The sequence below is a fragment of the Physella acuta genome, unplaced genomic scaffold (assembly GCF_028476545.2).
Source record: "Physella acuta isolate Inbredline_101_S28 unplaced genomic scaffold, ASM2847654v3 ptg002096l, whole genome shotgun sequence".
Taxonomy (NCBI): domain Eukaryota; kingdom Metazoa; phylum Mollusca; class Gastropoda; family Physidae; genus Physella; species Physella acuta.
In genome coordinates, this window is record NW_026733597.1 from 1 (window position 1) to 13,609 (window position 13,609).

Sequence of the window (13,609 nt, forward strand, 5' to 3'; positions counted from 1 at the left end):
GGAACCCCCCCCCCCCCCTTGAGACGATCCTGGCGTATGCTACGGCGCGGGTCAGCTCGTTATTTATAAATATAAATCTAACTAATATTGGTTGCGATCAATTCATATTTAATAAGGAAATACTGTTTAAAAAAAATGTAAATTATTATGGTGTAGGAGGGATGGTCGGGTTAAAGGATTACACATTCAGGCGCTAAAGCCGAACATATGCTTTTTAAATTGTTTAGTGCAGACCTATTAAAAGATTTGTATGTGCAATGGTTTCTCGCCTTTTGTTTATTTATATGTTTTATTTTTTAATTTATATTATTCGTTTTTAATACATTTCCTTTTTGTACTATATCATTCTTTATTATGTATTTTTTTTACATAAAAATTAAGAGAAGTAACTGCTTTTTAAATTGTTTAGTGCAGACCTATTAAAAGGAGCATAAGAACACACATATTTGACTATTTAAAAAAGGGAAATAAGTCATGGAAGTAGTTTGAACGTTTGCCTATCTTTCACACTACAACTCATGTAGCCTATATGTATTTTTTTCCTTTACGAAACAGCGTTTGTTAGCTACAGTAGAACATCACTACTGTAGTAGATCTGTTTTTTTACAATAAAAGTATTTTTTAAATATAAAATTTTTTATTATGGTCGGCTGTGGGCCCCTAAACGGTTGCCCCCCCCCCCCACCCCGCATTGCGGGGTCTGGTAGCACTTCCGCCCCTGCTTTAAGGGCCAATCAATAACTAACATTCCGCAATAATAACCAATTTTATCACCCTTTTGTTAAAACAAATAATGGCAGATAAAACCCTATTAAAATACCCAACCGGTACAATAATAATTCAAGCTAAAATTAACTTAATAATGTACGCCTTTAAAAACACATAAAATATCACATTTCTCACCTCACCCCCATCCATACTGGAGTAAATACTCACCATCGTATATGTCATATTGTGTACGAACACCACGTGTAACATCGATACTATATTACTATGTCCCTCGCTTATCACCCTGATAGGCTGTGTCAATTTGCTGCGCATGCGCGCAAAATTTAAATAAAAATGGTAGCTGCAGTGAGGCTTAAAAGCAAATTGTAATAAATCTGGTAGTGCTGATAAGTTAATATCCTTACAAATTCAAGACAATAGCAGGCGCAATGGACGTTTCAACCCAAATCTTCGTCAGTACAAAGTGTGGTTAAAGATTGGACAAAAAAGATAAACAGTTACATAATTTTGGAGACGTGTTTTCTGTGTCGAGCGAAGTCCAGAGTTCTCAACACCGTTCCAAAGTGATCACATTCACACAGAGTTTCTTCCAGGCATCTCTTCATGGGGGCGAAGCCCCCCCCCCCCCCCCCCCTTGAAAATATTTTTTTTTGCCCCCCCCCCCCCCGAACGAAATGAAATTTATATAATTTATATAGAAAATATATACTTTTAACAGTGTCCGCCCCCCGAAGAAAGTCTAGCGCCCCCCCCCCCCGAAAATTTCAAGTGCCCCCCCCCGGAGAAAAAAGTCTGGAAGAAACACTGCATTCACAACAAAGCAGTCGAACTTTGTCTTATCCTTCGTTCTTAATTGTAATATTAGAGGGATTTCCCGCAACACAGTTAACTATTTGTGTCAACATATTATTCGTCATATAACCCTGATGAACCAGACTTCAGCCTGCCAGTGGCGTAGCCAGGATCGTCTCAAGGGGGGGGGTTCCAATTTTTACCCGGGGACAAACTTTCGATTTGCACCCCCCCTCAAACTTTCGATTTGCACCCCCCTCAAAGTTTCGATTTGCACCCCACTCAAACTTTCGATTTGCACCCCCCTTATAATTTTTATATATATACCGAGGGGTCTATGGGGGTGGGGGGTTATGACCCCCCCCCCTAACTCCCCTGCCTACGCCACTGCAGCCTGCTTTGTACCCTGGGTTTGTTGACATAGCCTTTGTTTACCCTAGAACGATCTGAAAGGCAGCACTGAAGATTTCAATCCTAGATGTGCCCAGCTAACAAGTCTGGGTGTCCGATCTAAGGACTTTTGGGGTTAGAGCTAATGTGTTACATTACCCGACCACGCCATCCCCGTAGCCTAAACAGTCTATCTCGGCAGCTTCACCGTCGCACGAGGGGAGGGAGGGAGAGTGGTGGGGAAGGAGATGAGGTGTTTGATGTTATTGATTAACACTAGCACAACGAATGATGACAATATGCGTGGATTGCAGGATCGGCGAGGTGAACAACACCATAATATAAATATTCATGAAACACGTAATGACCTCGATTGTATCAGACAAGGGTCAAATTTCAGCCTCACCGACATTATAAGAAGTAAATAAATGTCTATAAATGTTTAAATTAAGTTAAATAACGTAATGCATTATACTGACCACATTATCCCCATGTATGGGGGTCGGCGTGTTTGAGTCGGTAAAGCTCATGGTTGCTTAAACCGAAAAGTCTCGAGTTCAAACCCTCTGGCAGATAAGGCTCGAACCCTTCCAACACTAAAAATTGGGAACGAAGAAGAAGAAGATCCCCTGGTATGCCGAGGTCATTAAAATTGACCTACCCCATGTGTCTTGGGCACAAACAGGAAAATATGATGATGTACGCAATGTTACAATTAAAAATAAAAAGAGTTTTCCAGATTTTTAATTTACTTTCCGGTTTTTTTTTGGGTTTTTTTTTTTTTACTTCCCACTTTATTACGTTGAAAAATTCTATTTTTAGAATAATAAACTTACATGGTTACACGTCTGTATAAAGCATTTGATGGATTTCCTCCGATTGCTTGCTATACGAGTGAATATTTTTCAAAGTAATTTTGCTTGATAAAATCATCTTTATTCGACTTTATGACATTTTTATTTTAAACATTTTCCCCTGTTTCTCTTTTACATTTGACTATCTATTTTCTCCGACTATAAACTACACGTTATTTCGATTCATATAACTAAAATAAAGGGCAGAGACACGTCGACACATACATGAGTCACCAGCTGTTCTACTCAGGGTAGGGGGGAGTTATGTCCCATATGGTGTGTACCGTGGCATTGTGATTCAAATTTTCTCATGTGAAAAAAACGGGCGGCTTAGTACGGGAGAAAGATGATAATCTATATATATAATTCTCTTCTGGTGGGAGCCGTTAGAAAACAAGCTGCAAGCGCGCCTTACAGTCCTCTCTCTTCCTCTCTATCACTACCACCCCCACCCCCTCACATGGTCTGGTGAGCTGTGGTTCACACTGTTTACATTTTACAATCATAGAGACGGGTTTGGTGACGGCTATTAGGGGCAGATAATTTAGTTTGAAACGATTTTAAACTTAGAGGAGGTAACTAAGAGGAGGTTGCTTTCACATGGGGGGGGGGGGGGGAATGGGGGGTTTTATGGTTTTTTAGGCAAATATTTTAGTGGCAGCATTGGTACTGTCGAATTCACAAATTAATAATTACTGAAAAGTAGAAAAAAAAAAAACCAACTAAATAGCGGCGTATGATACGCAGCGGGTCGGCTCGTTTATTATATATCTCTATTCACCGTAGTGTGTTTATGGGGGGATCGACCCTTCTATTGTGATTCCTGCACAGAATATTCTCCATATATATATATATATATATATATATATATATATATATATATATATATATATATATATATATATATATATATATATATATGGAGAATATATATATATATATATATATATATATATATATTTATATATATATATATATATATATATATATATATATATATATATATATATATATATATATATATATATATATATATATATATGGAGATTATATATATGGAGAATATATATATATATATATATATATATATATATATATATATTTATATATATATATATATATATATATATATATATATATATATATATATATATATATATATATATATATATATAACACAATAAACACAATAAACAAAGTTCAAATTTCAATGTTTAATAACATGTACGCAATCTGTGTATTACTAATACTCTCAGCCAAACTCCGGTGTCCCATATTTTACTTCTACTATCTCAACTACTATACCGTAACTCAGTGGCGTAGCGAGGTCGGGTGTCAACCGGTGCGGCACTTAATGGTGTCACCACCAGAGGCGTAGCGACCCTTCAAGGGGACAAATTTTCGATTTGCACCCCCTCCCCCCTCAAACTTTCGATTTGCACCCCCCCTCAAGTTTTCGATTTGCACCCCCCTTCCAACTTTCGATTTGCACCCCCTCCTCAAGTTTTTCTCTATATATTTTGCTATTTCTTGCCTTGGTGTCACCCCCCTAAATGGTGTCACCCGGTGCGGTCCGCCCCCCCCCCTCCCCTCGCTACGCCTCTGCCGTAACTAAGTCCAACTCACCTATCTCTTGGTCCTAACACTATGTATATTCAACTGATTTCTATCAGTAACAGTTGCTACATATGGGGTCATCCATTTATGACGTCCACACAAGGGGAGGGAGGGGGAGTAAAAAAATCGACTTTTGTGGACGCTTGTGGACTGGGGGAGGGGGGAAGTTGGGTCTTCTGCATCTTCAATTTAAAAAAAAAGATGCATGACTGCCTGCAATCTCTGACTCTTTATAACAAATAGTGGGTAAAAAAAACTTTTAAAATCAAGAGACAGGGTACACAGCATCCATGCGCGATCACTCTTTCAATAAAGAACATTTTTAGATAGTCTTAGCACATTCACACGGTAAGTTAACATGCCGTAGACTCACGGACATCTTGGAAAAGTTTAACTCCCAATTACTACTTAGGCCTAGATCTAGTAATAGATGTTACCGAAAATATCAAATCCCTATATTACATTATTAGTTAATGTACACATTGCATGTACATGAATTAGTAATTTTACAGCATGTATTGAGGTCTACTAAATTTTTGTGGACGTCATGTATGTCCAACCCCTCTAGTGATCTCACATCGAATCAAACAGAACACGGGTAAACATCCATGTAGTTCTTTACCGTCATAGTCGGCACATGTTCCTCTCTTCTCGTGTATGTAAAGTTAAACTTGGACCAACCATGGTTCAGGAACAGTTCCTCACTAATATGTCGACGTTGCGGAGCCGGTGTGGTCGGAGAGTAGTGCCTATGACTGCTAACCCGAGAGACCCAAGTTCGCATCCCGGGCTCTAGTCTGATGGACGACCCGAGAACAACCAGCTCTGATTGTGTACACCAGGGGTCTCCAAACTTTTCAGTCCAAGGGCCGCATTAACTATCAAATTTCAGTTCGGGGGCCAGTTTCTTCCAGGCATGTCTTTGATTTTTCTGGGCAAAGTTCCTCAGCCATCACAAACAAACGATTTTTCCTTGGACAAAAAGATCTCCGCGGGCCGAATAAGAGAACTTCGCGGGCCGCATCCGGCCCGCGGGCCGTAGTTTGGAGACCCCTGGTGTACACGAAGGACGATAGGGAAGCAAAAAAGGTTTGAAAAAGTGTTGACAATATTATCCATGTGTATGCCTAGGTCTAGTGGCGTAGCGAGGTCGGTTTGTTACCCGGTGCGCCCTCCCCCCCTCCCCCGCCCCTCCCACTCGCTACGCCTTTGCCTAGGTCATTGAAACAGATGAACTCTTGGGCAAGTACAGGAAAAGTAGATGATGATATCAATATTATTTCATTGTAATATTTGCTCCACAATTCGTAAATTTCATTTATATCAAATTGAAAAAAAAAATGTGTAGGCTATTTTTATTGTAATCTTTATTTTAAAATGAATGACTAATTGTTTTACTTCAGTTTAAAAGAAAACCGGCAAATAAAAGTATAGCTTTATCAATTACTAAGAAATTATTGGCTGTAAAAAGAAAAAAAATCAAACGTACAATTCAAATGAATACACAAAATGTTTGTATATTTGTTAACAATAGCATATTTTATTTTGCCATATTCTAATTTGTTTATTTGTAATGCCAGAAAAGATACATTAGAACAAGTAATTGTTTGGAAAAGAAAGCTACTGGCAGTGGCAATCACTAATTAGAACACACCGAGCCTTACCAAAAAATATATCAATTAAGTTTTAAATGTAAGATAAATAAATATTATATAATTGACAATAGCTCTAAATTTAATGTCATTGTTATTCAGTGACACAAAGCAAAGATATTGCATTTAGTGTTTTAATATTCAAACTGCAAAATCATACCATTTATGCAACATATTCGTACATTTCATAAGCTCTTAACATCACTGATTTCAGTCCAAAAAACAAAACAACAACAAAAAACCGCACTAATCCATAATAGTAACCGAGACTCTAGAAAGAAAAATGTTCTACATTAAGCGTTCATTGATCCTCGTATTTTTCCTCAGTTACAATACAATTTTTTCCCCTCACAGCTCCGTGTGATTTTCTTCGAAACTAAAAGCTAGTGCATTTAGCTTCCTTCAAATATGATTTAAGCTATCTATGCATGGGCTTCAAATACATTCGGAATCTAATAAACATGCATTAATTTTTTTTTATAAAAAACAACAAGAATATCGAAGCTATATTCGCCAAAGTAGTATCGGATTTTCTAAATGTAACTTTTTATTTAACCGGATTGACCTTCTTATTTCTAACACAGTTTGAAAAAAAAAATGTAACGGAAGTTTTCAGTTTAAAAAGAAAAATCCAAACATATAAATAATTAGTTGCATGTTTCTTAGCAATAAAATAGTGCAATCTATTATGTTATTTCAATGTTATATTTTCACTATAAATTTTTTCAGAAACCTTGATAGATTTAAAAAAAAAAAGTTACACTATTGGCATTTAGGTTACATATTTTTCGTTATAACTAAACAAATCAGTTTATAACAAAAAGAAAAATGATTAAAAATGTTCAATCACAATAATTCTAAGGCTTACGAATTCTTCGAAAGTAAAAGCTAGCACATTTAGCTATCTTCAAATATCATTTAAGCTATCTATGTATGGGCTTCAATTACATTTTTTCAAAAACCTTGATAGATTTAAAAAAAAAAAAGTTACACTATTGGCATTTAGGTTACATATTTTTCGTTATAACTAAACAAATCAGTTTATAACAAAAAGAAAAATGATTAAAAATGTTCAATCACAATAATTCTAAGGCTTACGAATTCTTCGAAAGTAAAAGCTAGCACATTTAGCTTTCTTCAAATATCATTTAAGCTATCTATGTATGGGCTTCAATTACATTTTGATTCAAATAAACATGCATTAAATTTAAAAAAAAAATATTAAAAAAAAATAACTGAAGCTACATTCGCAAAAGTGGCAATAGATTTTCTAGAAGTTGCTTTTTATTTAACTGGATTGACCGTTTTAATTCTAGGGTGACAAGATTCCCAGTCCTCCGCTCACAGCTCCGTGTGTTTCTCAACAAAGTTCTGCAGATCCACCATCGTCCGTTCTCCATTATACGAGGCCACCAGGTCGCCATACCGAAATATTTTCAGGGTTGGATACTTGGTAATCTCGTACTGCTCACACAGACTCTTGAACTGGCTGCAGTCCAACCTGGCTATACTCACTGGATGGCCGTGTAGCTCCCGGCTCAAGGTGGCCCAGGTCGGGGCGAAACGTTTACAGTTGCCACACCAAGGGGCGTAGAACTTCACGAACACTAAACCAGTTGATAACTCAGTTTGAAAAGTCTCAGCCGTTAGTTCTTTAACAAACACTTCCGGTTCGTCTGTAGATTTTTCTGCAACGAATTGTGTTAACGCTTCAACGTTCCGTGATCCTTGAAATCTTCCAGTTTTTTGTCCATCGCGGAAAAACCAGAGCGTAGGGTATTCTTTTATTTCCTGGTGCTTACAAACGAGAGATGCTTGTTCGCAATCTATCATAGCAACGCGAGTTCTGTTAGCGCTGATGGCGTCAGCTAACATCTCCCAAATAGGAACAAGACGCATGCTATGCGGGCACTGGTGTATGAAGAACATAACAAAATACAAACCTGTAGAGATTGTGGTGTCAAAAGTTTCTTGTGTTAATCTAACAACATTACTCAATATTACCTGTGGTTCTGTACTCTCAGTTAGATCTATATTCACATCGTTGCTTTTAGGAACTTCTTGAATCATTTCTTGAATAAAAGTGTTCAATGATTCTATAGTATATTTACCTGTAAAACGCGTGTAGCTGTCTCCACCTATTTGATACAACTGAAGTGTTGGGTAATGAACGATTTGATGATCTAGACACAAACCCCCGTGAACAGCGCAATCAATTTTTGCAATGATCACATCAGAGGTGTCGCCTTTGTTGTAGATTGTAGCCAACTCATCCCACGTTGGGGACAAACTGTCGCAATGTTCGGACCACCCAACGTAAAACATGATGAAGTTTTTGTTCTTTTCTAGCCCAGCTCCTAGGGAGTCCGCGTCGTAGATTACTACATTTCTCTCATGGCCTACGATAAATGAGCCTGTTAAACTCACGAATGACGAAACTAAGCTCAGGGTTAAAAGTAGAGAGATGTTGCAAGACATTTTCTTTAGCTCCATGTTGTGAATGACTTGTTTAACTGTTAACAAAAAAAAAAAAAAAACACTTTAAAATAAAAATTAAAAAAATACTTTCATTGCTTAACTGAAACTAAAAATCGGAAACGGTTTAAAAAATTAACAATGAATACTTTTTGGTTAAAATTATAAATATTCTAGGAATGTCTACTTTAATGGTAGTGTTTAAACATGATGAAAGTCAACAAATAATGTTACTGTTTTTTCTATTGCTCAACTTTAAACAGAATCTAATGATTTATGTCCGGAATGAAATTGCTAAAAAAAAAATCTAAGAAATATTATAAATGTGTTTATTTACATCACCGTTTAGTCTGCGTGGCATCTTCTTGTACGTTCAACGTGTACACTAATCACATCAAGATGTTTACTAGAAAAAAAAAACAATCTATTATCTCCCCTTCTCTTCACTATTTTGTTTCAGCCCACTCCTTAAGGCAGCTGTTCAACTTGATTTCTACACAAACGATTATCAAAAGTTTATGTCCGTGTTAGTAATAAAATAACAATACAGTCCGTATCGAATAGGGCTGAATACTTTAGCAGCTTAACTCCAAATGAGTAAACAATAAAGTATATCGATTGACTTGATAGATAACTTTGTTTTCAACATTATATATATAAACAGCATTTATATATGTCCTCAATTCTCTATTGCTAACTAGAATATAAGTTACTTAAAGCTATGAGGCTCCAAGAAATACAACGTAACACGTCATCTTAATTACTTTGCACAGGTAGAAGGGCTTGTGTTATTTATAAATGGGTTGCTTATATTAATGAAAATTTGACTGTTGGGCTGTATGTATCTTCAGTGTATCAGACTGTTTTCTCCAGGGGTGGGGGGTGGGGGGTGGGGAGGGGGGGTGGGGGAGGGGGCGGACTAAATCTTCCGGTGGGGACGCACACTGATAAACGTATCTTTTTTTCTATATAAATTCCATTTCGTTCGGGTGGGGGGTGGGGCAGACTTTCTTCGAGGGGAGGCGCCTCCCCCTCCCGAAGAGATGCATGGAAGAAACTGTATCTTCCTTATTGAGAAAGTTACTTGTCAGTGAGCAGTCAAATTATCGGAAAATTAATTAAAACATGCGTTTGGTGCGCATTTCAATTACGGTAACATTAACAATCATCCCAGGTTTTTTTTTTTTATAGAGAACGAAATAACAAAATGTATTCATTAACTGAAATAAGCTGCGACACACACATACTGCCGCAACCGGTAAAGCGCGTAGAAATTTAAAAAAGAAGTCCCGAATTGGATTATTTCGTCACTCATGTAAACGGTATAGTATTCAAGTTTAATTGTAGGAAGGCTAAAGAAAAAGTTGATCAAAAACATAACTTATAAATTTAATCTTGTAGAGTATTTTATTTGAGATCGTATTCTTTGTGTTATTTTTAAATCTACGCAATTGTACCTTCTAAAGGGTTAAATAAACAGAGGCGTACAGACGGGGGGCGGGGTGTACATATGTCCCAGGGCGCTGACCCTAGGGGCGCCAAAATTAGCTCATTTTAGCTGCTATTTTGAATTATAAATATAAAAAAAAAATATATTGGGGGTGGGGGGGGGGGGGCGCCAAATTGAAAGTTTGTCCCCGGGCGGCTGGAGGGGTCGCTACGCCTCTGTAAACGAATCTGACCTTTAACATCATACTACCGCATTATTTCAACATTTTATTATCTACGTATTTCCATCTCTACTTCTTAAAAGATGAGATCAGGACAAAAGATCAATCTAGAAGATAAGACGATCAGAGTTTCTTCCAGGCATCTCTTCGTGTGTGTGTGTGTGTGTGGGGAGGGGGGGGGGGAGAAAGTCTACCGCTCCCCCGAACGAAATGGAATTAACATAGAAAACATATAATTTCACCAGTGTCCGCCCCCTCCGGAAAATTTAGTCCCCCCCCCCCCCCGGAGAAAAAAGTGAAAAAAAAAACATTGAAGACAAGGTGAATGCATAAAACCAAACCCACAATGTCCACAACTTCAAACATTTCTACGTTTAAATATTGTTTGATATAAACGCGTCTAAAATTATTGCTTGTGATAAAAACATTTCTTTTGACTTTTGTATTGTTTTTAAAACTCTTTTGACTGTTTTGTAAAACACAATGTCGCCTCGACTGTATAGAAGACAATTGTAGTAATGCACTTATTTCGTAAAATCAATGTACGCCTACATGGATAATTAATATGTATTGTCAATAATACAATCTCCCAAATCACTCCAGTAAAATGCCAGAAACCTAGAATGCAAATATTTTTTGACTGTTTTACTATAATATTTTGCACTATTTTAATATTGGAATTAGATGCATATACTCATTTTTCTTTAGATTATGATTTCTAGATATTTTGCATTTGTCCAATATTTCTCGGGGGGGGGGGGGAGCAATTGGTAAAAGTTTATGTTTGCTATATTGATCCCCCTCCCCCCCCCCCCCCCCCCAAGAGATACCAGGAAGAAACTGCATTTATCCCCTACACAATCTATATCTGCGTATTCATCACTTTGAGTATAACTTTCAGTGAGTACTCTTTCTCTGCTCACTTTCCCTAACACAACAGGAGCTATTTTTTTTCTACGACATTTTGCACGACCTTTTTCATGATATTTTTCGTGACTCTATTGCCTATGATTTTTTCTATGACTTTTGACTTTTCCATCTGACTTTTCCCGCTAGCTATCGAGTCACATGATGTATCGATCTACCCTTTCGATGAACATTAGCTATTTTATACCTCCCTCATCTGGTTAACGGCCATCAATAACTAATAAATAAGCTTAGAAGGAAGAGGCGTGTGTTACACAGATCCATAGAGCGTACAACACACTAAACACGCATAACTCGGCGTACAACACACTAAACACGCATACATCGGCGTACAACACACTAAACACGAATAAATCGGCGTACAACACACTTAACACGCATACATCGGCGTACAACACACTAAACACGCATACATCGGCGTACAACACACTAAACACGCATACATCGGCGTACAACACACTAAACACGCATACATCGGCGTACAACACACTAAACACGCATACATCGGCGTACAACACACTAAACACGCATACATCGGCGTACAACACACTACACACGCATACATCGACACGGATGTTATTAGATCTATAGGGCCCATAATGCAATGCAACTAACACGGAGAAATCGACACCTGGATTTAAGTCCCATGTAGTGTGTATCCTATGAGGGGGGGGGGGGGGGGAGTCATCGGTACACGTCGTTGAGAAGGGGTGTTGTTTCGAAATTTTGTAACCCGTTGTAACGAATCGTCACACTGTGTAACAAGAATTTTAAGAAGGGGTTTAAAAAAAAAATGTGACTTCCCATTTCTGCATTTTTAAAACGTTTTTTTTTAAAAGCTGAGCTAAAACATTTCTTTTCGCGACTTATAAAAAAGTACCCATTTATAAACTGTAAGTGACCAATTAATTTTTAAATCTATTAATCGTTGCAAAAATAAAAAAACTATAAAAAAATTTAAAAAATAAAAAAATTAAATAAAAATAAATAAATGCAAAAACAAAACCAGATGGAATTCGATACGTGGTCTAGTAGTTAGAGCGTGCGATTGCCGAGGTGAGTTCGGAACTCGAGATTAAAACCAACATAGGCCATCCCTCGGCCTGACTGTCCCTAACGTACAAAAAAATTAGAGCTATGAACTGGTGCAGTAAAACAATAGTCTGGCAGAAACCCTTATGTCTTTGTCTTTCCGGCATTTCTTTTAGGATTTACCATCGCAGGAGCAGGTAATAATCGTACAATTAAGAAAAAGATATGGAGAAAACAGACAGGCGTATTGTCGGTGGCGCATTACTAAAGGGAAACAACTCAATTAATATTTTAAGAAAGTTGATTAACAACATTTTTACAATTAGGGGTGTCGGTGTCAGTGTTTCTTTTAGGTTTTTTTTTCTCCGAGTGGAGAGGGGGGGGGGGGGGAATGTGGACTAAATTTTCCGAGACAGTGGACACCGGTAAAAGTATATATTTTCTATATAAATTATATTTCGTTTGTTTCGGGGACTAGCGATAGACGTGCTTTGAGGGTGTGTGGGGGGGGGGGGGGGGCGAAGAGATGCCTGAAAGAAACACTGGTCGGTATGTATTTATATGTGAGAGCGAGGAAAAAATGATGATCCACTTATCTATTTACATTATCCACTTCTTTATTTACACTATCCGCTTCTCTGTTTACATAATCCACTTCTCTATTGACATTATCCATTTCTCTATATACACGATCAACTTATGTATTTACATAATCCACTTCTCTGTTTACATAATCAACTTATGTATTTACATAATCCACTGCTCTATTTCTACAAGCGTTAAATACATCACGCGTGATTAGCGTTAGTGCATGACCTCTGGTTTGGATAGGTCTACAAATACAAAAGATATCAGCGATGGGTAGGGATAGTGCATGACCTTATGTGCTGACTCTTTATTAATACATGTATGCACCTGTTAACACACACCTTCTCACCCCACACACCCACTCCCCCCACACACACTATCTCTGATTTCTACTAACATAGGAAATTACATTTCGCTTGACAATCTCTGAACAACACGACTACACATAAAACACAAAGTAATTAGGAGATATGGTCATTTATTAAAACAGCATTTTCGCTAGCATTAGACACGCGAAAATATTTTAGGCGTTAAACAACCTCGTCCAACACTAACAACTGTGTCATTGTTAACATTTGATTTCGTTGGATCTCTTACGCTTATTGAAAAAAAAATTCATAAGTCTACGATCTACAAAATACATCAAATCATTTCAGTCCTCATTTTAAAAAATTGTTTTCGAAATTGCAATACATATCTCACATCATTTAAAAAAAAATTTTTAACTATTGTTCATTTAAACCAGGGGTCTCCAAACTTTTCAGCCAGAGGGCCGCATAAACTATCAAATATCAGTTCGGGGGCCAGAGTTTCTTCCAGGCATCTCTTCGGGTTGACGATGCCCCACACCCCAAAGAATGTCTACCGCCCTCCCCGCCCCCCC

At 37.4% G+C, this 13,609-nt stretch overlaps 1 protein-coding gene across 1 annotated transcript; it reads right to left on the reverse strand.

The window, feature by feature from the left end:
* Positions 1-7,375: 7,375 nt before the first annotated feature.
* Positions 7,376-8,104, reverse strand: LOC131932149 (thioredoxin domain-containing protein 5 homolog). The gene is made up of 2 exons (XM_059289020.1): positions 8,039-8,104; positions 7,376-7,945 (listed from the first exon to the last, which is right to left on the reverse strand). The coding sequence occupies exons 1-2, from the start codon at positions 8,102-8,104 to the stop codon at positions 7,376-7,378; spliced, it is 636 nt and encodes a 211-aa protein (XP_059145003.1).
* Positions 8,105-13,609: the final 5,505 nt, after the last annotated feature.

What these genes read in the sequence shown, in the direction of transcription:
- LOC131932149 (XM_059289020.1), bottom strand. Translation starts at nt 8,104, where the DNA reads ATGATTCAAGAAGTTCCTAAAAGCAACGATGTGAATATAGATCTAACT. An exon ending in CTGAGAGTACAGAACCACAG is followed by an intron (nt 7,946 to 8,038) that starts GTAATATTGAGT and finishes TTCATACACCAG; the next exon opens with TGCCCGCATAGCATGCGTCT.